Source organism: Procambarus clarkii, chromosome 41, assembly GCF_040958095.1.
Source record: "Procambarus clarkii isolate CNS0578487 chromosome 41, FALCON_Pclarkii_2.0, whole genome shotgun sequence".
Taxonomy (NCBI): Eukaryota; Metazoa; Arthropoda; class Malacostraca; order Decapoda; family Cambaridae; genus Procambarus; species Procambarus clarkii.
In genome coordinates, this window is record NC_091190.1 from 4,372,367 (window position 1) to 4,399,124 (window position 26,758).

The 26,758-nt window shown below is 44.4% G+C and overlaps 1 protein-coding gene across 1 annotated transcript in view; it reads left to right on the top strand.

Annotated features, from left to right (window-relative positions):
* Positions 1-26,758, top strand: part of LOC138373087 (uncharacterized) — a 251,001-nt gene that overhangs the window by 69,010 nt on the left and 155,233 nt on the right. Inside the window, exons 9-10 of the mRNA XM_069339112.1 lie at positions 788-972; positions 2,303-2,524. Coding sequence (XP_069195213.1) covers positions 788-972; positions 2,303-2,524 — 407 coding nt within the window. The remainder of the gene's footprint in view (positions 1-787; positions 973-2,302; positions 2,525-26,758) is intronic.

Genomic DNA, 26,758 nt, shown 5'->3' on the forward strand with positions numbered 1-26,758 from the left:
GTTAGAATTATTAATCTTACTTTTTCGGTCATATTTAATAATATATGTCTACAGGAAAGACTGCTACCAAAATATACTAATATATATATATATATATATATATATATATATATATATATATATATATATATATATATATATATATATATATATATATATATATATATATTAGTAATAGTCATCCATCAGCCTCAGGAGACTATGGAATTGCGTTCTGGTTGTCGGTCTGGAATGACCTCTACAGAGCGCAAAGCCAGGGAAGGTTGATATGGAGGAGAAGCTGTCACCCATACAGCAGGTTTCCCCTATCCACGACACCAAACGTCTGCAATGGAAAGGCAAACGACAATACAATTGGTTCCAGCGCCGTCGCAGGAACTGTGAGTTCCTGAGTTGACCTCGAAGATGGTAAAAGAAGATACAGGGACTCCAAACCAGGAGTCCGCCGTGGTCGGGGCTGGAGAAAAACCACCCCATTAAGGATAAAAACGACCCCAGCCTCCTGAAGCAGAGCATGGGCCGCACGAGCCCCAGGAGGTGGACGTCTCAATCCCGCACCTACGGGTTCCAGACAGAGATCGTCACAGCCCTCTTTCACCCGAGGCTGACTTCCTTCAAGACCAAGCTGAAGGAAGAGTAATAATTATTAATTAATTGCATTATTATTATATTAATTATTATAATAATAATTGTTGCATTAGGTTAGATAATATAATTGTTGTAAAAAAGATATAATATGAAAGTAAAACATTATTTATTCATCAAACATCGCATTGTTCCCTGTCAGAATATGACCAAAATAGTGAGTGCGACGTTTACTGTGCTGTCGCCAATGGCGTGTCTGCTGGTTGACTACGATGACGGCACTCCAGATGTGACATTCGGTTACCAGCAGCTGTGTGTTTCCGGCTACCCCACCGTGGCTTATGGCGGCCCTATCTCTAACCCCATGAACATACCCCATGTGTATACGTGAGTATTAGTGTCTCTATTTATCCCACCATGGCTTATGGCGGCCTTTCCTCTAACCCCATGAATATGCCCCATGTGTATACGTGACTATTAGTGTTTCCAGTTATCCCACCTGGATTCACAGCAACGTTTCTTCCCCTGACCCACATTACAGCAACGTTTCTTCCCCTGACCCACATTACAGCAACGTTTCTGCCCCTGACCCACATTACAGTAACATTTCTGTCCCAGACCCATATTACGGCAACGTTTCAGCCCCAGACCCAAATTGCAGAGAGGTTTCTGCCCCAGACCCACATTATAGCAACGTTTCAGCCCCAGATTCATATTTGATCAACGTTTCTGCCCCAGACCCACATTATAGCAACGTTTCAGCCCCAGATTCATATTTGATCAACGTTTCTGCCCCAGCCCCACATTACAGCAACGTTTTAGCTCCAAACCCACATCACAGCAACGTTTTTGCCCTCAGACCCACATTACATCGACGTTTCTGCCCCAGACCCACAGTACAGCAACGTTCCTGCCCCAGACCCACATCACAGCATCGTTTCAGTTCCAGACCCACAGTATAACAACGTTTCTGCTCTTGACCCACATTACAGCTTCTCATTTTTTTAAAATTTAACCGCAATATATTAGTTTCATAATGTAACTTTAAAATAAAATTAATATTTTGTTTAACCGTTTATCTTTTTTTCTGTACACTGAAGGGTAAGCTCTTTTTCTCAGCTTACTCAGTCAGGTTATAGTAACTGGAATTGTTTGTTTATTTTCCTGAGTTCTCCTTAATTTATTTTGTATATTCCCACAAAAAAACATTATTAATAGTATGTAGTGATCAATGCCATAGCTCTAGGGTTAATGATAATGTACATAAGTGGAGCACACGGTAAACTTGATCGTTAATCTATGTGGACCTAGAATTAATATTTCTTTAATTTAAATCATACAACATGTGCAGCATTATATCATGATGCTCAAGATGAGGAAAGTGTGATAATAACATTTGTAAATATGTTTTCTGATGTAATTACACAATATTAATTGCCCACAAAAGTAATCTCGCACTCATAAACATAAATGATTAGAAAATTATAGATTAAGGACCTGCCCGAAACGCTGCGCGTACTAGTGGCTTTACAAGATTGTAAATACTATGCTATGCATTCTCACAAACCCAATGATGTACCTTCTCGTATATAAATAAATAAATAAATAAATAAATAAGTAAATAAATAAAATGTAATCAAATTAAGATGGTAGTCAAAGAAGGTAGTGATACACATGAAATATTAATCAGTAACCTCTGTATTTTTCTCTTCAACAGGCAGGAAAAAATATACAAAGTGAGAGGTTTAGCCTGGGACTACAGGGTTTCATATAGCTCTCAGTTGCAAGTGGTAATTGCAAAATTACCATGCAGTATGGCAAGCGTTCAGATAGTTGAGAAATACGCATTATTCAATCAGCCACAGATAAACCAGAAGTCCACGCCACTTGTAAAAGCCACTCGAAGTCAAATTCAGTGCAACTATACTGTACCCGTAAGGTAAGGTCAATTATCATACTGTACCCGTAAGGTAAGGTCAATTATCATACTGTACCCGTAAGGTAAGGTCAATTATCATACTGTACCCGTAAGGTAAGGTCAATTATCGAACTGTACCCGTAAGGTAAGGTCAATTAATGTACTGTACCCATAAGGTAAGGTCAGTTATCGTACTGTACCCATAAGGTAAGGTCAATTATCGAACTGTACCCGTAAGGTAAGGTCAATTATCGTACTGTACCCGTAAAGTAAGGTAAATTATCGTACTGTACCCGTAAAGTAAGGTCAATTATCGAACAGTACCCTTAAGGTAAGGTTAATTATCGAACTGTACCCGTAAGGTAAGGTCAATTATTGTACTGTACCCGTAAGGTAAGGTCAATAGTGGAACTGTACTCGTAAGGTAAGGTCAATTATCGTACTGTACCCGTAAGGTAAGATCAATTATTGTACTGTACCCGTAAATTAAGGTCAATTATCATACTCTACCCATAAGGTAAGGTCAATTATCGAACTGTACCCATAGGAATAAGGTCAATTATTGTACTGTACCGGTAAGGTAATGTCAATTATCGTACTGTACCCGTAAGGTAAGGTCAATTATCGAACTGTACCCGTAAGGTAAGGTCAATTATTGTACTGTACCCGTAAGGAAAGGTCAATTATGGAACTGTACCCGTAAGGTAAGGTCAATTATCGTATTGTAGCCGTAAGGTAAGGTCAGTTATTGTACTGTACCCGTAATGTAATGTCAATTATCGTACTGTACATGTACGGTAAGGTCAATTATCATACTGTACCCATGAGGTAAGGTCAATTATCGAACTGTACCAGTAGGGATAAGGTCAATTATCGTACTGTACCTGTAAGGTAAGGACAATTAACGTACTGTACATGTAAGGCAAGGTCAATTATCATACTGTTCCCGAAAAGTAAGATCAATTATCGTACTGTTCCCGTAAGATAAGGTCAATTATCGTATTGTACCCGTAAAGAAAGATCAATTATCACACTGTATTTGTAAGGTTAAATCAACTACTTTATACAGCTTACTGTGTGGCGAGACGTTCTGCCCAACAATGGTGCCACCGTCCACCTAAAGGGTACCTCAGTTGCATAGAGAGAGAGAGAGCGCCACACTCCTACCCTTGGTCCCCGTGAGAAGTGAGGTACAACCACCAGCTCCCTAATTCCCAGTCTCTTCTTAAGCTGGCACTGTCTATGACCCCCTGCTCCTGGTTTACCCTCCACAAATATATATAGTCCAAGGTCACCAATCTGGCTCGTACACCATTTACCGCCAAATAATTTTCTATCAATCACTGGGAAACAACCTCTGCCTAAAATTTCTTAACCATTCATTCTCACATTCATACTCAGCCTCAGGCAAACAATTTTGGGAGTGAAGACGAGAATAAATTTATACACAGAATTTAGAATGTATAAGTATTTACTGTAATAAATGTACATTTGTTTACGGCTTAATAATGGAATACCCGTTATATATAGCAACACTCTTCAGTTGAATTAAAATGCAATATGGCAACACCACTCAGGTGTTGCCATATGTCTCACCGGCGGACACAGGACTTAACAGCACAAACGCTTAAACTTGGTCATATTGAGTTAGAAAATGAAATGCCAACACAAGATATTAGTGCATAAACTATATATATATATATATATGCAAACAAGCCTGAATGGTCCCCAGGACTATATGCGACTGAAAACTCACACCCCAGAAGTGACTCGAACCCATACTCCAAGGAGCAACGCAACTGGTATCTACAGGGCGCCTTAATCCGCTTGACCATCACGACCGGACATGGTCGACCGACCGGACATGGATGCTATGCCCAAGATTACCATCCGAGTGCCGGCGGGGAAGTGGTTCAAATAGCTTTGGCTATCACTTCTTTATGTCCATTTGTGATGGTCAGCAGATTAAGGCGTCCTGTGGATACAAGTTGTGTTGCTCCTGGGAGTATGGGTTCGAGTCACTTCTGGGGTGTGAGTTTTCAGTCGCATATAGTCCTGGGGACCATTCAGGCTTGTTCGCATTTGTGTTCCTCACGTGTGCCCCAAAGAATGAGGTGATTTGATAAAATGCTATGCCCAAGATTACCATCCGAGTGCCGGCGGGGAAGTGGTTCAAATAGCTTCGGCTATCACTTCCTTATGTCCGGTCGTGATGGTCCAGCGGATTAAGGCGTCCTGTACATACCAGTTGCGTTGCTCCTGGCAGTATGGGTTCGAGTCACTTCTGGGGTGTGAGTTTTCAGTCATATATATATATATATATATATATATATATATATATATATATATATATATATATATATATATATATATATATATATATATACATATATATATATATATATATATATATATATATATATATAATGTCGTACCTAGTAGCCAGAACGCACTTCTCGGCCTACTATGCAAGGCTCGATTTCCCTAATAAGCCAAGTTTTCCTGAAATAAAAGATTTTCTTTAATTTTTTTCTTATGAAATGATAAAGCTACCCATTTCATTATGTATGAGGTCAATTTTTTTTATTGGAGTTAAAATTAACGTAGATATATGACCGAACCTAACCAACCCTACCTAACCTAACCTAACCTATCTTTATAGGTTAGGTTAGGTTAGGTAGCCGAAAAAGTTAGGTTAGGTTAGGTTAGGTAGTCGAAAAACAATTAATTAATGAAAACTTGGCTTATTAGGCAAATCGGCCCTTGCATAGTAGGCCGAGAAGTGCGTTCTGGCTACTAGGTACGACATATATATATATATATATATATATATATATATATATATATATATATATATATATATATATATATATATATATATATATATATATGACTGAAAACTCACACCCCAGAAGTGACTCGAACCCATACTCCCAGGAGCAACACAACTGGTAACTACAGGGCGCCTTAATCAGCTTGACCATCACGGCCGGACAAAAGGAAGTGGTAGCCGAAGCTATTTGAACCACTTCCCCGCCGGCAACTCGGATGGTAATCTTGGGCATAGCATTTCACCAAATCACCTCATTCTTTGGGGCACACGTGAGGAACACAAATGCGAACAAGCCTGAATGGTCCCCAGGACTATATGCGACTGAAAACTCACACCCCAGAAGTGACTCGAACCCATACTCCCAGGAGCAACACAACTGGTAACTACAGGGCGCCTTAATCCGCTTGACCATCACGGCCGGACAAAAGGAAGTGGTAGCCGAAGCTATTTGAACCACTTCCCCGCCGGCAACTCGGATGGTAATCTTGGGCATAGCATTTCACCAAATCACCTCAGTCTTTGGGGCACACGTGAGGAACACAAATGCGAACAAGCCTGAATGGTCCCCAGGACTATATGCGACTGAAAACTCACACCCCAGAAGTGACTCGAACCCATACTCCCAGGAGCAACACAACTGGTAACTACAGGGCGCCTTAATCCGCTTGACCATCACGGCCGGACAAAAGGAAGTGGTAGCCGAAGCTATTTGAACCACTTCCCCGCCGGCAACTCGGATGGTAATCTTGGGCATAGCATTTCACCAAATCACCTCATTCTTTGGGGCACACGTGAGGAACACAAATGCCAACAAGCCTGAATGGTCCCCAGAACTATATGCGACTGAAAACTCACACCCCAGAAGTGACTCGAACCCATACTCCCAGGAGCAACACAACTGGTAACTACAGGGCGCCTTAATCCGCTTGACCATCACGGCCGGACAAAAGGAAGTGGTAGCCGAAGCTATTTGAACCACTTCCCCGCCGGCAACTCGGAAGGTAATCTTGGGCATAGCATTTCACCAAATCACCTCATTCTTTGGGGCACACGTGAGGAACACAAATGCGAACAAGCCTGAATGGTCCCCAGGACTATATGCGACTGAAAACTCACACCCCAGAAGTGACTCGAACCCATACTCCCAGGAGCAACACAACTGGTAACTACAGGGCGCCTTAATCCGCTTGACCATCACGGCCGGACAAAAGGAAGTGGTAGCCGAAGCTATTTGAACCACTTCCCCGCCGGCAACTCGGATGGTAATCTTGGGCATAGCATTTCACCAAATCACCTCATTCTTTGGGGCACACGTGAGGAACACAAATGCGAACAAGCCTGAATGGTCCCCAGGACTATATGCGACTGAAAACTCACACCCCAGAAGTGACTCGAACCCATACTCCCAGGAGCAACACAACTGGTAACTACAGGGCGCCTTAATCCGCTTGACCATCACGGCCGGACAAAAGGAAGTGGTAGCCGAAGCCCCAAAGAATGAGGTGATTTGGTGAAATGCTATGCCCAAGATTACCATCCGAGTTGCCGGCGGGGAAGTGGTTCAAATAGCTTCGGCTACCACTTCCTTTTGTCCGGCCGTGATGGTCAAGCGGATTAAGGCGCCCTGTAGTTACCAGTTGTGTTGCTCCTGGGAGTATGGGTTCGAGTCACTTCTGGGGTGTGAGTTTTCAGTCGCATATAGTCCTGGGGACCATTCAGGCTTGTTCGCATTTGTGTTCCTCACGTGTGCCCCAAAGAATGAGGTGATTTGGTGAAATGCTATGCCCAAGATTACCATCCGAGTTGCCGGCGGGGAAGTGGTTCAAATAGCTTCGGCTACCACTTCCTTTTGTCCGGCCGTGATGGTCAAGCGGATTAAGGCGCCCTGTAGTTACCAGTTGTGTTGCTCCTGGGAGTATGGGTTCGAGTCACTTCTGGGGTGTGAGTTTTCAGTCGCATATAGTCCTGGGGACCATTCAGGCTTGTTCGCATTTGTGTTCCTCACGTGTGCCCCAAAGAATGAGGTGATTTGGTGAAATGCTATGCCCAAGATTACCATCCGAGTTGCCGGCGGGGAAGTGGTTCAAATAGCTTCGGCTACCACTTCCTTTTGTCCGGCCGTGATGGTCAAGCGGATTAAGGCGCCCTGTAGTTACCAGTTGTGTTGCTCCTGGGAGTATGGGTTCGAGTCACATCTGGGGTGTGAGTTTTCAGTCGCATATAGTCCTGGGGACCATTCAGGCTTGTTCGCATATATATATATATATATATATATATATATATATATATATATATATATATATATATATATATATATATATAAATATATAAATATATATATATATATATATATATATATATATATATATATATATATATATATATATAAATATATATATATATATATATATATATATATATATATATATATATATATATATATATATATATATATATATATATGTTATTGTAGTGTGGGTTGGTAGTGTTGTCGTCGTTGATCTTTCTTTCTGGACAACCCAACCCACAACTCGGTAGAGTGCATATACTTTACCAGGAGATCACACAGGGCGCTTCTGGCTCTTGGAGAGGGGCTCAACGTCACACGTTTAGGGGATGCGGCTCCAACACTTAGCCTCGTTGTCACGTGTACACACCCACTCGAGCCGCTGTGACTCACCACTCTCTCCGTATGTGATGTGATCTCCTCAATCCCCTTTGACTTATTAGTATTACCTTCTACCCTGTCCACAGCAGTGATTCTTGGTTCTTTCTCTCTCTCTCTCTCTCTCTCTCTCTCTCTCTCTCTCTCTCTCTCTCTCTCTCTCCTTCTGTACTATTTCCTGGGAAGCCTCACTAGGACAAGGGCAAACACCAGCAAATTTGAATACATTTACTGGACGAAGCACATACACAATACAAACACACATACAATAATAATAAGGAATCCTACACTCTATACTATTTCAGTCAGGTTGCACTCCAACACCATCAGAACTCTATCATCTGCTTATCAAGTGGTATCCTATCTTCTGATTAACCACCTGATACTATCAACCTCCTCAAGTTGATCAAGTCTTATAATACAATGTTGCACTATCAGCAAGAGAATATACATCTGTAAACATGTGCAAGGAAAATTGGCGTATGAATGCAATACCATAAATATCATTATAAATGTTTCTCGATATACAAGAATGATCCATCGATCACCCTATCAGTCCTCGAACACATACAACTGTAGGTAATCCAGCCTACGACTGTAACTCTATACTTCAGTATAAACACTCCTTGGTACAAAAATGGCAAACAATCACTCACCTCTCACTGCGTCTTGAACGCTAATGACAAACAACCACTCTATCAACTCCTTACAAGTAATCAACCAGAACTTCCCTTCCACCTCTGGAAGTACACTACCCTGATCTCTTCAGGTTCTTCTGGGTTTAACTACCAGGATCCTCTGCAGCTCCTCCAGGCTGCTACACCATGAAGTTTCCCTTGAGCAACTATGGTGCCTCACCACCTCTACAGAAGCACGTGACACTCCTCTTCACTGCTTCTCCTCACAGCTCGAGGTTCTCTCCTCCACTACCTTGGAGTCTCATCAACTACTCCTTTTGTGCTCAACTTCGAAGTTCTCAGCAACTTCTTCCCCAAAGACAAACCTACAACCCATCGACACTTCAATAAAAATGTTTCCCCTTAAACACATGAACAAAAATAACCACACAATATGTTTGCCTCCAACATATATCTGCTCTCTACATACTGTGAGAGTGGACTCCCCCGTTTGGGCTGGTCCATGCTCCGCCTTGCCTGGCGGTTTTCACTCACTCTGGGAGGGTCCTCCGCCGCCAGGAGCTGGGCTTCCTCAGTCACCTGCTAGCGCTCAGAGGGGACAAACGTTGCTCCGTCCTCCAGGACGTTCCTCCCTCTCCACTCTCTTATTTTAGGGCGAATAAATAGTTTACATATATAATCTAACTCGCTGCCCACAAGAAAATAATTCCCCTGCTCCAGCAACAGGTTATTAACATCCTATCACAAAGGTAATCCAGAGGGAAATTTATCTACCTTAATAAACTGTAGACTGGCTGTTGTGTGTGTACTCACCTAGTTGTGCTTGCGGAGGTTGAGCCCTGGCTCTTTGGGCCCGCCTCTCAATTGTGAGTCAATCAACTTATTTTTTCTTATTTTTACACACACACACACACACACACACACACACACACACACACACACACACACACACACACACACACACACACACACACACACATACACACACACGGTTGAGACGCGGGACCAAAGAGCCAGAGCTCAACCCCCGCAAACACAACTAGGTGAGTACAACTAGGTGAGTACACACACACACACACACACACACACACACACACACACACACACACACACACACACACACACACACACACACACACACACACACACACACACACACTGCGACTGCATTTTCTTGGATTGTCGGAAAGCCTTTGACACAGTACCGCATAAGAGGCTGGTACATAAGCTGGAGAGAAAGGCAGGTGTAGCTGGTAAGGTGCTCCAGTGGATAAGGGAGTATCTAAGCAATAGGAAGCAGAGAGTTACGGTGAGGGGTGAGACCTCCGATTGGCGTGAAGTCACCAGTGGAGTCCCACAGGGCTCTGTACTCGGTCCTATCTTGTTTCTGATATATGTAAATGATCTCCCGGAGGGTATCGATTCATCTCTCTCAATGTTTGCGGACGATGCTAAAATTATGAGCAGGATTAAAACATAAGTGGACTGTAGAGGCTTCAAGAAGACCTAGACAAGCTGAAGGAATGGTCGAACAAATGGTTGTTAGAGTTTAACCCAACCAAATGTAATGTAATGAAGATAGGTGTAGGGAGCAGGAGGCCAGATACAAGGTATCATCTGGGAGAGGAAATTCTTCAGGAGTCAGAGAAGGAAAAAGACTTGGGGGTTGATATCACGCCAGACCTGTCTCCTGCAGCACATATTAAGCAGATAACATCAGCGGCATATGCCAGGCTGGCCAACATACGAACGGCATTCAGAAACTTGTGTAAAGAATCATTCAGAACTTTGTATACCACATATGTCAGGCCAATCCTGGAGTATGCAGCCCCAGCATGGAGTCCATATCTAGTCAAGGATAAGACTAAACTGGAAAAGGTTCAAAGGTTTGCCACCAGACTAGTACCCGAGCTGAGAGGTATGAGCTACGAGGAGAGACTACGGGAATTAAACCTTACTTCGCTGGAAGACAGAAGAGTTAGGGGGGACATGATCACCACATTCAAGATTCTCAAGGGAATTGATAGGGTAGATAAAGACAGTCTATTTAACACAAGGGGAACATGCACAAGGGGACACAGGTGGAAACTGAGTGCCCAAATGAGCCACAGAGATATTAGAAAGAACTCTTTTAGTGTCAGAGTGGTTGACAAATGGAATGCATTAGGGGGTGATGTGGTGTAGGCTGACTCCATACACAGTTTCAAGTGTAGATATGACAGAGCCCGATAGGCTCAGGAATCTGTACACCTGTTGATTGACGGTTGAGAGGCGGCACCAAAGAGCCAGAGCTCAACCCCGGCAAACACAACTAGGTGAGTACAACTAGGTGAGTACACACACACACACCAAAAGTGTCAGGAGGCAGTAAGCAGATACATCCCGGCCCAAAAGGAAAAATCCGAGAAGCAAAAGAAGAATCCATGGTATAATAGGGCATGTATGGAAGCAAAGATACTGAACAAAAGGGCGTGGAGGAACTTCCAGAATAACAGAACACCAGAAAGCAGAGAGAGATACCAGAGAACCAGGAATGAGTATGTCAGGGTGAGAAGAGAAGCAGAGAAAAGTTATGAAAATGATATAGCAAACAAAGCCAAGACCGAACCAAAGCTACTCCACAGTCACGTCAGAAGGAAAACAACAGTGAAAGAACAGGTAGTGAAACATAGAACAGGCGAGGACAGGTATACAGAGAATGACAAAGAGGTGTGTGATGAACTCAACAAGAGGTTCCAAGAGGTCTTCACAACAGAACAAGGTGAGGTCACTGTGCTAGGAGAAAGGAAAGTAAACAAGGCGGCCTTGGAAGAGTTTGAAATTACGAGAGAGGAGGTCAAGAGACACCTGCTGGACCTGGATATTAGAAAGGCTGTTGGTCCAGATGGGATCTCACCATGGGTACTGAAAGAGTGTGCAGAAGCACTTTGCTTGCCACTCTCCATAGTGTATAGTAGGTCACTGGAGACGGGAGACCTACCAGAAATATGGAAGACGGCGAATGTGGTCCAAATATACAAAAAGGGCGACAGGCAAGAGGCACTGAACTACAGGCCAGTGTCCTTAACTTGTATACCATGCAAGGTGATGGAGAAGATCGTGAGAAAAAACTTGGTAGCACATCTGGAGAGAAGGGACTTAGTGACAAATCGACAACATGGGTTCAGGGAGGGTAAATCTTGCCTGACTGGCTTAATAGAATTCTATGACCAGGTAACACAGATTAAGCAAGAAAGAGAGGGCTGGGCGGACTGCATTTTCTTGGATTGTCGGAAAGCCTTTGATACAGTACCGCATAAGAGGCTGGTACATAAGCTGGAGAGACAGGCAGGTGTAGCTGGTAAGGTGCTCCAGTGGATAAGGGAGTACTTAAGCAATAGGAAGCAGAGAGTTACGGTGAGGGGTGAGACCTCCGATTGGCGTGAAGTCACCAGTGGAGTCCCACAGGGCTCTGTACTCGGTCCTATCTTGTTTCTGATATATGTAAATGATCTCCCGGAGGGTATAGATTCATTTCTCTCAATGTGGACGATGCCAAAATTATGAGAAGGATTAAGACAGAAGAGGACTGTTTGAGGCTTCAAGAAGACCTAGACAAACTGCAGGAATTGTCGAACAAGTGGTTGTTAGAGTTTAACCCAACCAAATGTAATATATTGAAGATAGGTGCAGGGAGCAGGAGGCCAAATACAAGGTATTATCTGGGAGAGGAAATTCTTCAGGAGTCAGAGAAAGAAAAAGACTTGGGAGTTGATATCACGCCAGACCTGTCTCCTGCAGCACATATCAAGAGGATAACATCAGCGGCATATGCCAGGCTGGCCAACATACGAACGGCATTCAGAAATTTGTTTAAAGAATCATTCAGAACCTTGTATACCACATATGTCAGGCCAATCCTGGAGGATGCAGCCCCAGCATGGAGTCCATATCTAGTCAAGGATAAGACTAAACTGGAAAAGGTTCAAAGATTTGCCACCAGACTAGTACCCGAGCTGAGAGGTATGAGCTACGAGAAGAGACTACGGGAATTAAACCTCACTTCGCTGGAAGACAGAAGAGTTAGGGGGGACATGATCACCACATTCAAGATTCTCAAGGGAATTGATAGGGTAGATAAAGACAGGCTATTTAACACAAGGGGCACACGCACAAGGGGACACAGGTGGAAACTGAGCGCCCAAATGAGCCACAGAGATATTAGAAAGAACTTTTTTAGTGTCAGAGTGGTTGACAAATGGAATGCATTAGGGGGTGATGTGGTGGAGGCTGACTCCATACACAGTTTCAAGTGTAGATATGATAGAGCCCAATAGGCTCAGGAATCTGTACACCTGTTGATTGACGGTTGAGAGGCGGGACCAAAGAGCCAGAGGTCTCAGATTGGCGAGACGTTACGAGTGGAGTCCCGCAGGGGTCAGTCCTTGGACCTATACTGTTTCTGGTATATGTAAATGATCTCCCAGAGGGTATAGAATCGTTTCTCTCAATGTTTGCCGATGATGCAAAAATTATGAGGAGGATTGAAACTGAGGACGATAGTAGGAGGCTACAAGATGACCTAGACAGATTGAGTGAATGGTACAACAAATGGCTGTTGAAGTTCAACCCGAGTAAATGCAAAGTAATGAAACTAGGCAGTGGAAATAGGAGGCCAGATACAGGATACAGAATAGGAGATGAAGTACTTAATGAAACGAACAGAGAGAAAGATCTAGGAGTTGATATCACACCAAACCTGTCTCCTGAAGCCCACATGAAGAGAATAACGTCTGCGGCATATGCGAGGCTGGCTAACATCAGAACAGCGTTCAGGAACCTGTGTAAGGAATCATTCAGAATCTTGTACACCACATATGTAAGACCAATCCTGGAGTATGCGGCCCCAGCATGGAGCCCGTACCTTGTCAAGCACAAGGCGAAGCTGGAAAAAGTCCAAAAGTATGCCACTAGACTAGTCCCAGAACTAAGAGGCATGAGTTACGAGGAAAGGCTGCGGGAAATGCACCTTACGACACTGGAAGACAGAAGAGTAAGGGGAGACATGATCACAACCTACAAAATCCTTAGAGGAATCGACCGGGTAAAACAAGGATGAACTATTCAACACTGGTGGGACGCGAACAAGGGGACACAGGTGGAAACTGAGTACCCACATGAGCCACAGAGATGTTAGAAGGAACTTTTTCAGTGTCAGAGTAGTTATCGGATGGAATGCATTAGGCAGTGATGTGGTGGAGGCTGACTCCATACAGAGTTTTAAATGTAGATATGATAGAGCCCAGTAGGCTCAGGAATCTGTACACCAGTTGATTGACAGTTGAGAGGCGGGACCAAAGAGCCAAAGCTCAACCCCCGCAAGCACAAATAGGTGAGTACAAATAGGTGAGTACACACACACACACACACACACACACACACACACACACACACACACACACACAGAGGGATGGGAGGAAGATTGTGATCTTGGTAATCTACAATCCCCCACCAAACAGTAGAAGACCCAGGCAGGAGTATGATGACAACAACAAAGCATGTATTGATGAACTGCAGAAGGCAGCAACACTAGCCCACAGAATGAGAGCGAAGCTGCTGATCATGGAGAGATAAATTGGGAATCAAGGAATCCCCATGGAGGGGACGAAACGTGGGGAGCAAAATTAGTAGATGTTATAGACAGGAATTTCCTGACACAACATGTGAAGGAAGACACAAGGGAAAGAGGAGGAGATGCACCGAGCCTATTAGACCTGATTTTCACCCAGAACGTAGAAGATATCGAGAATTTAGAACATGAAATACCTCTAGGGGCCAGTGACCATTGTGTCCTAGTCTTTGACTACATGATGGAATTCAAACTTATGACCATGGGACAAGAGATCTGGGAAAGGAGAGTTGACTACAGGAAAGGGGACTATAAGAGGATAAGGGACTATCTGGGTGAAGTGAAGTGGGAGGAAGAAATTAGAGGAAAAACAGTCCAAGATATGATGGACCTAGTCATACAGAAATGCCAGGAGGCCGAAGAGAGATTTATACCAACGGTAAAGGGAAAAAATAAGAAGGAATATAATAACCCATGGTTTAATAGACAGTGTCAGGAAGCAAAAATGGCCAGCAGGCGGGAGTGGAGGAAGTACAGAAGACAAAGAACAGAGGACAACAGGATCAGACACAACAGAGCTAGGAACGATTACATTAACATAAGACGAACATCGGAAAGGGACTATGAGAACGATATTGCAATCAAAGCGAAAAAACAACCTAAGTTACTACACAGTCATATAAGAAGAAAAATGTCGGTGAACGACCAAGTGACAAGACTAAGGAAGACAGAGGGGGCATATACTGAAAGTGACAAGGAAATCTGCGAGGCACTGAATGCCAGTTTCCATGGAGTGTTCACTACCGAGCCTGAGCAGCTCCCATTGTTGGAAGGGGTTACCCTAGATGAAAGACTATCAGATATAGAGGTGACAGCAGAGGAGGTAATGAAACAGTTGACAACTCTAGATGCAACTAAAGCAGTTGGACCAGACAAAGTATCACCGTGGATACTAAAAGAAGCAGCACAGGCCCTCAGCGTGCCTCTGGCAATGATCTTTAATGAGTCACTTATGTCAGGAGAATTGCCTAGTTGCTGGAAGAAGGCAAATGTCGTGCCGATCTTCAAGAAAGGTGATAGGGAGGAGGCACTTAACTATAGACCTGTATCACTGACAAGCATCCCCTGTAAAATACTGGAAAGAATAATTAGGCTACGACTGGTTGCACACCTGGAGAACATTAGGTTTGTGAACAAACATCAACATGGGTTCTGGACAAGGAAATCGTGCCTAACAAACCTTCTGGAATTCTATGATAAAATAACGGGGATAAGACAGGACAGAGATGGTTGGGCAGACTGCATATTTCTGGACTGCCAAAAAGCCTTTGATACAGTACCGCACATGAGATTGCTGTTCAAGCTCGAGAGGCAGGCGGGGGTGGGGGGAAAGGTCCTAGCATGGATAAGGAACTACCTAACAGGAAGGAGCCAAAGAGTTACAGTAAGGGGCGAGAAGTCGGACTGGCGAACAGTAACAAGTGGAGTACCACAAGGATCGGTGCTGGGACCAATTCTATTTCTTGTATATGTTAACGACATGTTTACAGGCATAGAGTCCTACATGTCGATGTTTGCGGATGACGCAAAGTTGATGAGAAGAGTTGTGACAGATGAGGATTGCAGGATCCTCCAAGAGGACCTGAACAGGTTGCAGAGATGGTCAGAGAAATGGCTACTGGAATTCAACACGAGCAAATGTAAAGTTATGGAAATGGGACTAGGAGATAGGAGACCAAAGGGACAGTACACAATGAAGGGGAACAGCCTACCTGTAACGACGCGTGAAAGAGACCTGGGGGTGGACGTAACACCTAATCTATCTCCTGAAGCACATATAAATGGGATAACGACAGCAGCGTACTCTACACTGGCAAAAGTTAGAACATCATTCAGAAACCTAAGTAAGGAGGCATTTAGGGCGCTTTACACTGCCTACGTAAGGCCAGTCTTAGAGTATGCCGCCTCATCATGGAGTCCCCATCTGAAGAAGTATATAATGAAACTGGAAAAGGTTCAGAGGTTTGCAACGAGACTCGTCCCAGAGCTACGAGGGATGGGGTATGAGGAGCGCCTGAGGGAACTGTGCCTTACGACACTAGAAAGAAGAAGGGAGAGGGGGGACATGATAGGAACGTATAAGATACTCAGAGGGATTGACAGAGTGGACATAGACGAAATGTTCACACGGAATAGTAACAGAACGAGGGGACATGGATGGAAGCTTGAAACTCAGATGAGTCACAGAGATGTTAGGAAGTTTTCTTTTAGCGTGAGAGTAGTGGGAAAATGGAATGCACTTCAGGAACAGGTTGTGGAAGCAAATACTATTCATAATTTTAAAACCAGGTATGATAGGGAAATGGGACAGGAGTCATTGCTGTAAACAACCGCTGCTCGAAAGGCGGGATCCAAGAGTCAATGCTCGATCCTGCAGACACAACTAGGTGAGTACACACACACACACACACACACACACACACACACACACACACACACACACACACACACACACACACACACACACACACACACACACACACACACACACACACACACACACACACACACACACACACACACACACACACACACACACACACACACACACACACACACATATCCCCAGTAATAACCTCATAGCAACTGTCTAATTCCCAGGTATCTATTTACTGCTTGGTGAACAGCGGCATCAAAGTGACAGAAACGGCCTGTGTGTGTACTCACCTAGTACTCACCTAGTTGTGTTTGCGGGAGTTTGGTCCCGCAAACCAAAATATATATATTTATTTATTTATATATATATATATATATATATATATATATATATATATATATATATATATATATATATATATATATATATATATATATATATATATATGACAATGTCAGACCACGGAGGAAAAATGAAACAGGAATTTCCTTAAGTACTTTCGTATATTAAATACACCTTCAGAAGGACCTTCTGAAGATGTATTTAATATACGAAAGTACTTAAGGAAATTCCTGTTTCATTTTTCCTCCGTGGTCTGACATTGTCACATTCTTAATCACGTGTTTATTTTCGTGATATACACACACACACACACACATATATATATATATATATGTCGTACCTAATAGCCAGAACGCACTTCTCAGCCTACTATTCAAGGCCCGATTTGCCTAATAAGCCAAGTTTTCATGAATTAATGTTTTTTCGTCTACCTAACCTACCTAACCTAACCTAACCTAGCTTTTTTTGGCTACCTAACCTAACCTTACCTATAAATATAGGTTAGGTTAGGTTAGGTAGGGTTGGTTAGGTTCGGTCATATATCTACGTTAATTTTAACTCCAATAAAAAAAAATTGACCTCATACATAGAGAAAAGGGTTGCTTTATCATTTCATAAGAAAAAAATTATAGTAAATATATTAATTCAGGAAAACTTGGCTTATTAGGCAAATCGGGCCTTGAATAGTAGGCTGAAAAGTGAGTTCTGGCTACTAGGTACGACATATATATATATATATATATATATATATATATATATATATATATATATATATATATATATATATATATATATATATATATATATATATATGTGAGAAAGCTGCATGAACGCGCAAGCCATATATCACTAAGAACTCTTTGACCCGGCCAGGATTCGAACCCATGCCGTCCAGGATCACCCCTAAACGTACACAGTACCGTGATCACCGCACCAATGATCGTCTATCGATCATCAGAGGGCCTATTGGCCCAAATTTCTTGATGCTTCTATATTGGAGCGGAGTCTTGAAGTGGGTAGAATATAGTTGTGCATTAATTGGCTGTTGATTGCTGGTATTGACTTCTTGATGTGTAGTGCCTCGCAGATGTCAAGCCGCCTGCTATCGCTGTATCTATCAATGATTTCTGTGTTGTTTGCTAAGATTTCTCTGGGGATGGTTTGGTTGTGGGAAGAGATTATATGTTCCTTAATGGAGCCCTGTTGTTTATGCATCGTTAATCGCCTGGAAAGAGATGTTGTTGTCTTGCCTATATACTGAGTTTTTTTTAGGCTTACAGTCCCCAAGAGGGCATTTGAAGGCATAGACGACGTTGGTCTCTTTTAAAGCGTTCTTCTTTGTGTCTGGAGAGTTTCTCATGAGTAGGCTGGCCGTTTTTTTGGTTTTATAGTAAATCATCAGTTGTATCTTCTGATTTTTGTCTGTAGGGATAACGTTTCTATTGACAATATCGTCCAGGACCCTTTCCTCCGTTTTATGAGCTGTGGAAAAGAAGTTCCTGTAAAATAGTCTAATAGGGGGTATAGGTGTAGTGTTAGTTGTCTCTACAGAGGTTGCATGGCGTTTCACTTTCCTTCTTATGATGTCTTCAACGAAACCATTGGAGAAGCCGTTGTTGACTAGGACCTGCCTTACCCTACAGAGTTCTTCGTCGACTTGCTTCCATCCTGAGCTGTGGCTGAGAGCGCGGTCGACATTAGCGTTAACAATACTCCTCTTGTACCTGTCTGGGCATTCACTGTTGGCATTTAGGCACATTCCTATGTTTGTTTCCTTAGTGTAGACTGCAGTGTGGAAACCTCCGCTCCTTTCCATGACTGTTACATCTAGAAAGGGCAGCTTCCCATCCTTCTCCATCTCGTAAGTGAAATGCAACACAAAATTCTGCTCAAATGCCTCCTTCAGCTCCTGCAGATGTCTGACATCAGGTACCTGTGTAAAAATGTCATCAACATACCTGCAGTATATGGCCGGTTTCAAGTTCATGTCGACTAAGACTTTTTGCTCGATGGTACCCATGTAGAAGTTCGCAAACAGGACACCTAGGGGAGAACCCAAGGCGACCCCATCTACTTGCTTATACATGTGCCCATCCGGGCTCAAGAAGGGTGCCTCTTAAGTACAAGCTTGGAGTAGTTTCCTTAGAATGTTTTCTGGTATGTCAAGAGGAGTACAGGCCGGATCACGATACACTCTGTCCGCTATCATCCCGATTGTTTCATCCACAGGTACGTTGGTGAACAGTGATTCTACGTACAACGAGGCTCTTATCCCTGTGGCCCATGTTCCCCGCAGTAAGTCAACAAATTCCTTTGGAGACTTCAGGCTGAAGGTGCAAGGGACATAAGGAGTCAGCAAGCCGTTGAGTCTTTTCGCCAGTCTGTGCGTGGGTGTGGGTATCTGGCTGATGATTGGCTTTCCCTCACACTTACTCGTTGTCTCCTGTTGCTTAGGTACTCCTTTATCCAATGGAGTACCTTCCCTCTCACAACGGCCTGCATCTCCAGCTTTTTCACTAGCCTCTTGTGTGGTACTGTATCAAAGGCTTTCTGACAGTCCAAAAATATGCAGTCTGCCCACCTTTCTCTTTCTTGCCTGATTTTTGTTGCCTGGTTGTAGAATTCAAGTAACCCATGTTGGTGCTGTGTTACAGGATTCTTTCGCTCTAGATGTTCCACTAGCTTTCTTCGCACAATCTTCTCCATCATCTTGCATGGTATTCAGGTTAGGGACACTGGACTGTAGTTCAGTGAATCCTGTCTATCCCCTTTCTTGTATATCGGGACTATGTTAGTTGCTTTCCAAATTTCTGGCAGTTCCCTTGTTACCAGTGATTTGTTGTACACTATGGAGAGTGGCAGGCACATTTTTTCTGCTCCTTCCTTTAGTATCCAAGGGGAGATTCCATCTGGACCTATAGCTTTTGTCACATCCAACTCTTGTAAACACCTCCTTAGTTCCCCGCTAGTAATCTCAAACTCTTCCAGGGGATCCTGGTTAGCTATTCCCTCTCTTATCTCTGGGATTTCTCCTTGCTCTAAGGTGAAGACCTCTTGGAATTTCTTATTCAGTTCCTCACACACTTGACGTTTGAAGTGAATCCGTCATCCCCTATTCTTAATTTCATATCCTGTTCCTTTACTGTTGTTTTTCTCCTGATGTGGCTATGCAGCAATTTAGGCTGAGTCTTTGCCTTGCTTGCGATGTCGTTTTCGTATTGTCTTTCTGCCTCTCTTCTCATCCTGACGTATTCATTCCTGGCATTCTGGTATCTTTCTCTGCTCTCTAGTGTCCTGTTATTCCTATAGTTTCTCCATGCCCTTTTACTTTGCTGCTTATCTAGCCTACATCTCTGATTAAACCATGGGTTTCTCATCTTCATTTCACTGTTTTCCTTTTGGACTGGGACAAACTTGTTTGCTGCGTCCTTGCACTTCTGCGTGATGTAGTCCATCATGTCTTGGGCCGACTTTCCTGTGAGCTCTGTTTCCCATGCTATATCTGTTAGGAATTTTCTTGTCTCCTCATAGTTTCCCTTTCGGTATGCTAACCTTTTGTTTACGGTATCCCTCCTCGAGTTCAATAACCCTTCTTCAATCAAGTATTCAAACACCAGTACACTGTGGTCGCTCATTCCTACTGGGGCATCAAAACCGATTTCTCTTATGTCGGAGTCGTTCAGAGTGAAGACTAGGTCGAGTCTCGCTGGTTCGTCATTGCCTCTCATCCTTGTGGGTTCTCTGACATGCTGGGTTAAAACGTTTCTAGTCACCACCTTCAATAGTTTGGCTCTCCACGTATCCTCGCCTCCATGTTGTTCCTTGTTCTCCCAGTCAATCCTTCCATGATTGAAATCCTCCATGATGAGCAAGTGGGATCTATTTTTACAGGCAGCAGAGGATGCCCTCTCAATTATAGTGCTAACTGCCATGTTGTTGTTTTCATACTCTTGACTGGGTCTTCTGTCATTTGGTGGAGGGTTATATATTACTGCTACTACTATTCTTGGTCCTCCCATTGTCATGGTGCCTGCTATGTAGTCTCTGAAACTCTCACAGCCCAGTATAGCCCTCTCCTTAAAACTCCATTCCTTTCTTATGAGTTGGGCCACTCCACCTCCTCCCCAACCTTCCCTCTCTTTCCTTATTACTGTGTACTCCTGGGGAAACACGGCATTCGTTATGATTCCAGAGAGTTTTGTTTCAGTGAGTCCGATTACATCTGTGTTCACTTCTTGTGCCCTTTCCCTTAGTTCACTTGCCTTGCTTGTGATCCTATCTATGTTCAAGTACATTACCCTGAAACTGACTCTCTTCTGCTTCTCCTCTGGGGGTGACCTGTGGGATCTGGGGTGAGTGGGAGCTGGGAGGATCTATTATAGGGAGACTGGTGGAGTAGGTAGGGCTTGAGGGGTGGGGGAATGGGGAGGATAGGGGGGGGGGGTGAGAGGGGTAGGGGGGAGAGTGAGAGGGGGAGGGTTGGGGGAGCATGGAGGAGAGGCTTGAGGGCTTGGGAGGATGGGGAAGAAGGGGGGGTGTGGGGGGACAGAAAAGGGAGGAGGGCTTAGGGAGATAGGGAAGGCTGAGGTGGGTGAAGAAGAGGGAAGGGTTTAGGGGAGTGGTGGAGAGGGGGGAAGACTTAGGTGGGGTGGGGGAGAGTGGGGGGCTTAGCGGGGCTGGGGAGAATGGAGGGCTTGGGGGTGAGAGAGACGGGAGGGCATGTGGGAGAAGGGAGGGCTTGGGGGATTGGGGGGAGGGGTGAGTGGGAGGAGGGGGTGAGTGGGAGGAGGGGGGTGGGTGGGGGTAGGGTGCCTTAGGTGGGTACTTGGTGGGGGCTGACAGGGGCTGGGGCAGGTAGGGTGTTTGTTGGGTAGAATGTGGGGGTGGTTCCCCACTCCCTGTGGCTATTGCACTGTTTGAGGAGGATTCCCCACTCCCCTCCGGGGTTGTAGGGATCAGGGTTGTGGCTCTCTGATTCCTTTCTTTCTCCCTGCACTCCTTCCTCGCGTCTGCTGCCTGCTTTCTCTCTTCCCTTGTCATATCACTCTGCAGGAATACTTTTTTTGAACTTCTGTGCATTTGCTAGACCGCTCTTCCTTGCTAACAGTTCCTCTTTCGTGATTTCGCTCATGAATACCACCTTTATCATCCGGTCTCTGTCCTTGTTGTACTTTCCAAGCCTGAAAACATTCTCAACATTTTGTTCATTTCTCTCCATCCTTACCTCTTTAAGGATCTCGGTAACTATGTTTTTGTCCTTGTCACTCCGCTCCATTGGGCTGGTCTCTGTTTGCTCTTTAATGCCTGCTGCTACTACTGCTCTTTTTCTCTCTATCAGCCGGCTAGTACATCTAGCTGCTTCCTGAGAGGAAGCCACTTCCATGGCAACTTCCCTAACTGCAGACCTAGCTTCAGGGCTCTTTTTAAACATTTCAGCAAATGAGAGCTGTGTTGTGGAGGTCCCCTCCACAGTAGCATTCCTATCTCCCTGAGGTACGGTTTGTGTCTGGTATTGCAGAGGAGTCTCCTTCAGGCATCTTATCTCCCCCTTTGCTGCCCTTAGTTCATCCTGCAGGTTGGCTACTGTCTCCCTCATTACCCTCAGTCCTTCACTGAATTCATCCCACATTTTCTGGAATACTCCCTACATCCAGGCTTCCTTTTCCATCCCATCCTCTGAGTTTGTTCCATCCGTGATTGTCATCCTGCGTTTGTCACCCTGAGTTCGTGCCCCTTCCATGTTTACCCTATGAGAGATAAATATAGAGAGAGAGGAGAGAGGAGAGAGGAAGAGGATAGAGAGAGAGAGAGAGAGAGAGAGAGAGAGAGAGAGAGAGAGAGAGAGAGAGAGAGAGAGAGAGAGAGAGAGAGAGAGAGAGAGAGAGAGAGAGAGAGAGAGGAGAGAGGGAGAGGAGAGAGAGAGAGAGAGATGTAGGGGAGAGTTAGAGAGAGGGGAGAGAGAGAGAGAGAAAAGGGGGGGGGAGAGAGAGAGGAGAGAAAGGGGGGGAGAGGGAGAAGGGAGAGAGAGAGAGAGAGAGGAGAGGAGAGAAAGGGGGAGGGGGAGAGAGAGAGAAAGGTGTGTGAGTGTGTATGGGGGGGAGGTGGGAGAGAGGGAGGGGATGGTGAGGGTGGGAGGGGAGGATTAGAGTGGGAGGGTGTGGACCATATGGTTGGGAAGTTGTGTGTGTACTGTTGGTGCTATGATGGGAGGGGGTGGGGGTGAGAGAAGGGGGTGGGGAGTTGTCTCGGTGTAGGGCGGAGTGTTTTTTTCACAGTTCGGTGCCACAATCTAGTCTCCACGTGAGCCGAATATTTCCTCTGAGGTTCGTTTCCGTTTGTTAACTTATATCCAAGACTAACTATTAAAAAGCAATAACACTGTACACCGTTTGACTGACTGACTTTGTGAGAGGCCTTACCTTACCGCCAATTCAAAACATCCCACTGCACAAACAGGTGTTAAAAGTACTGTTGACAGTCAGTTGACGTAGGCCTGCTATCTCCATCCACGCCGCGGCCAGGCGTAGGTCCCTCCAAGTTGTCGCTATCAATTACCAGTACTCTGCTTCTTGTTCTTCTTAGCACTGATATAGTACAAATGCCACACGTTTAGAATCACTTCTTCACTATCCTATTCACTATTTGTTATGATCTTCACTATGCATCTAGTTGTGTACACCCTAACCATGCAGTGGCCACGTGCTTGTCCTAGCACTGTTGTCGTACCCCTGAACACGTGTGTGTGTATCCCTGAAGCTGTGTGTGTGTGTGTGTACTCACCTAGTTGTACTCACCTAGTTGTGTTTGCGGGGGTTGAGCTCTGGCTCTTTGGTCCCGCCTCTCAACCGTCAATCAACAGGTGTACAGGTTCCTGAGCCTATTGGGCTCTATCATATCTACACTTGAAACTGTGTATGGAGTCAGCCTCCACCACATCACCCCCTAATGCATTCCATTTGTCAACCACTCTGACACTAAAAAAGTTCTTTCTAATATCTCTGTGGCTCATTTGGGCACTCAGTTTCCACCTGTGTCCCCTTGTGCGTGTTCCCCTTGTGTTAAATAGACTGTCTTTATCTACGCTATCAATCCCCTTCAGAATCTTGAATGTGGTGATCATGTCCCCCCTAACTCTTCTGTCTTCCAACGAAGTGAGGTTTAATTCCCGTAGTCTCTCCTCGTAGCTCATACCTCTCTGCTCGGATACTAGTCTGGTGGCAAACCTTTGAACCTTTTCCAGTTTAGTCTTATGCTTGACTAGATATGGACTCAATGCTGGAGCTGCATACTCCAGGATTGGTCTGACATATGTGGTATATAATGTTCTGAAAGATTCCTTACACAAGTTTCTAAAGGCCGTTCTTATGTTTGCTAACCTGGCATATGCTGCTGATGTTATCCTCTTGATATGAGCTTCAGGGGACAGGTCTGGCGTGATATCAACCCCCAGGTCTTTCTCTCTCTCTGACTCTTGAAGTATTTCATCTCCCAAATGGTACCTTGTATCTGGTCTCCTGCTTCCTACCCCTATCTTCATTACATTACATATGCTTGGGTTAAACTCCAACAGCCATTTGTTCGACCATTCCTGCCGCTTGTCCAGGTCTTCTTGAATCCTCAAGCTGTCCTCCTCTGTCTTAATCCCTCTCATAATTTTGGCGTCGTCAGCAAACATTGAGAGGAATGAGTCTATACCCACTGGGCGATCATTTACGTATATCAGAAACAGGATAGGTCCAAGTACAGAGCCCTGTGGGACTCCACTGGTGACTTCACGCCAGACTGAGGTCTCACCCCTCACTGTAACTCTCTGCTTCCTATTGCTTAGGTACTCCCTTATCCACTGGAGCGCCTTACTAGTTACTCCTGCCTGTTTCTCCAGCTTATGCCTCAGCCTTTTATGGGGTACTGTGGCAAAGGCTTTCCGACAGTCCAAAACAATGCATTCCACCCACCCTTCTCTTTCTTGCTTAATCTTTGCCACCTGATCGTAGAATTCTATCAAGCCTGTAAGGCAAGATTTACCCTCCCCTGAACCCATGTTGATGGGTTGTCACGAAGTCTCTTCTCTCCAGATGTGTTACTAGGATTTTTCTCACAATCTTCACCATCACCTTGCATGATATACAAGTTAAGGACACTGGCCTGTAGTTCAGTGCCTCTTGTCTGTTACCCTTTTTGTATATTGGTACTATATTAGCAGTCTTCCATATTTCTGGTAGGTCTCCCGTTTCCAGTGACCTCCCAGGAAACAATTTAAGATTGCCACAATGTATCTGGAAAGTGTTTGAAAGGATTGGAAACGTTTGTTTTCACGCATCAGATACGGTTTTTTGTGTCGAATTAAATAGGTTTCCAAAACTTATAACCAAAACCTACGTATCTAACAGTAATTTAAAACGTTGTGACGCCTTTTGTACCCAAGTTTCAAACGTTGTGACACCTTTTGTACCCTAATTTAAAACTTTGTGACACCTTTTGTACCTAATTTGAAACTTTGTGACCCCTTTCATAAAGTGTTTCAAGTTAAAATGCTCAAATATAAATACAATAGGAAATGTAAAAATATAAAAATACATTTCTACATTTGGTAAAATAAAGCATCATAATAAAGGTTGGTTCATCATTTTTATTCATTTATCATTTGTAGTAGCGTAGTGTAGTGGCTTGGTGTAGTGGTGTGGTGTAGTAGCCTGGTATAGGGGTGTGGTGTAGTAACCTGGAATAGTGGTGTGTAGTACCCTGGTATAGTGGTGTTGTGTAGTAGCCTGGTATAGTGACATGGTGTAGTACCCTGGTATTGTGGTGGGGTGTAGTAACCTAGAATAGTGCTGTGGTGTACTACCCTGGTATAGTGGTGTGGCAAAGTACCCTGGTATTGTGGTGTCGTGTAGCAGCCTGGTATAGTTGTGTGGTGTAGTAGCCTGGTATAGTAGTGTGGTGTAGCAGCCTGGTATAGTTGTGTGGTGTAGTAGCCTGGTATAGTGGTGTGGTATAACCAGGTATAGTGTAGTACACTGGTGTAGAGGTGTGGTGTAGCCTGGTATAGTGGCATGGTGTAGTAGCCTGGTGTAGTACCCTGGTATAGTGGTGTGGTGTAGTACCCTGGTGAAGTGGTGTGGTGTAGTAGCCTGGTGTAGAGGTGTGTAGTAGCCTGGTATAGTGGTGTAGTGAAGTAGCCTGGTGTAGTGGTGTGTAGTAGCCTGGTATAGTGGTGTGGTGTAGTACCCTGGTGTAGTGGTGTGGTGTAGTGTCCTGGTATAGTGGTGTGTAGTAGCCTGGTGTAGTGGTGTGTAGTAGCCAGGTATAGTGGTGTGGTGAAGTACCCTGGTTTAGTTGTGTGGTGTAGTAGCCTGGTATAGTGGTGTGGTGTAGTACCCTGGTGTAGTGGCGTGGTGAAGTAGCATGGTATAGTGGTGTGGTAGCCTGGTGTAGTGGTGTGGTGTAGTACCCTGGTGTGGTGGTGTGGTGTAGTGGCATGGTGTAGTAACCTGGTGCAGTAGCCTGGTATAGTGGTGTGGTGTAGTATGCTGTAGTGGTGTGGTGTAGTAGCCTGGTGTAGTGGTGTGGTGTAGTACCCTGGTGTAGTGGTGTGGTGTAGTACCCTGGTGTAGTGGCGTGGGGTGGTACCCTGGTAGTGGTGTGGTGTAGTAGCCTGGTATAGTGGTCTGGTGTAGTAGCCAGGTATAGTGGTCTGGTGTAGTAGCCTGGTATAATGGTGTGGTGTAGTAG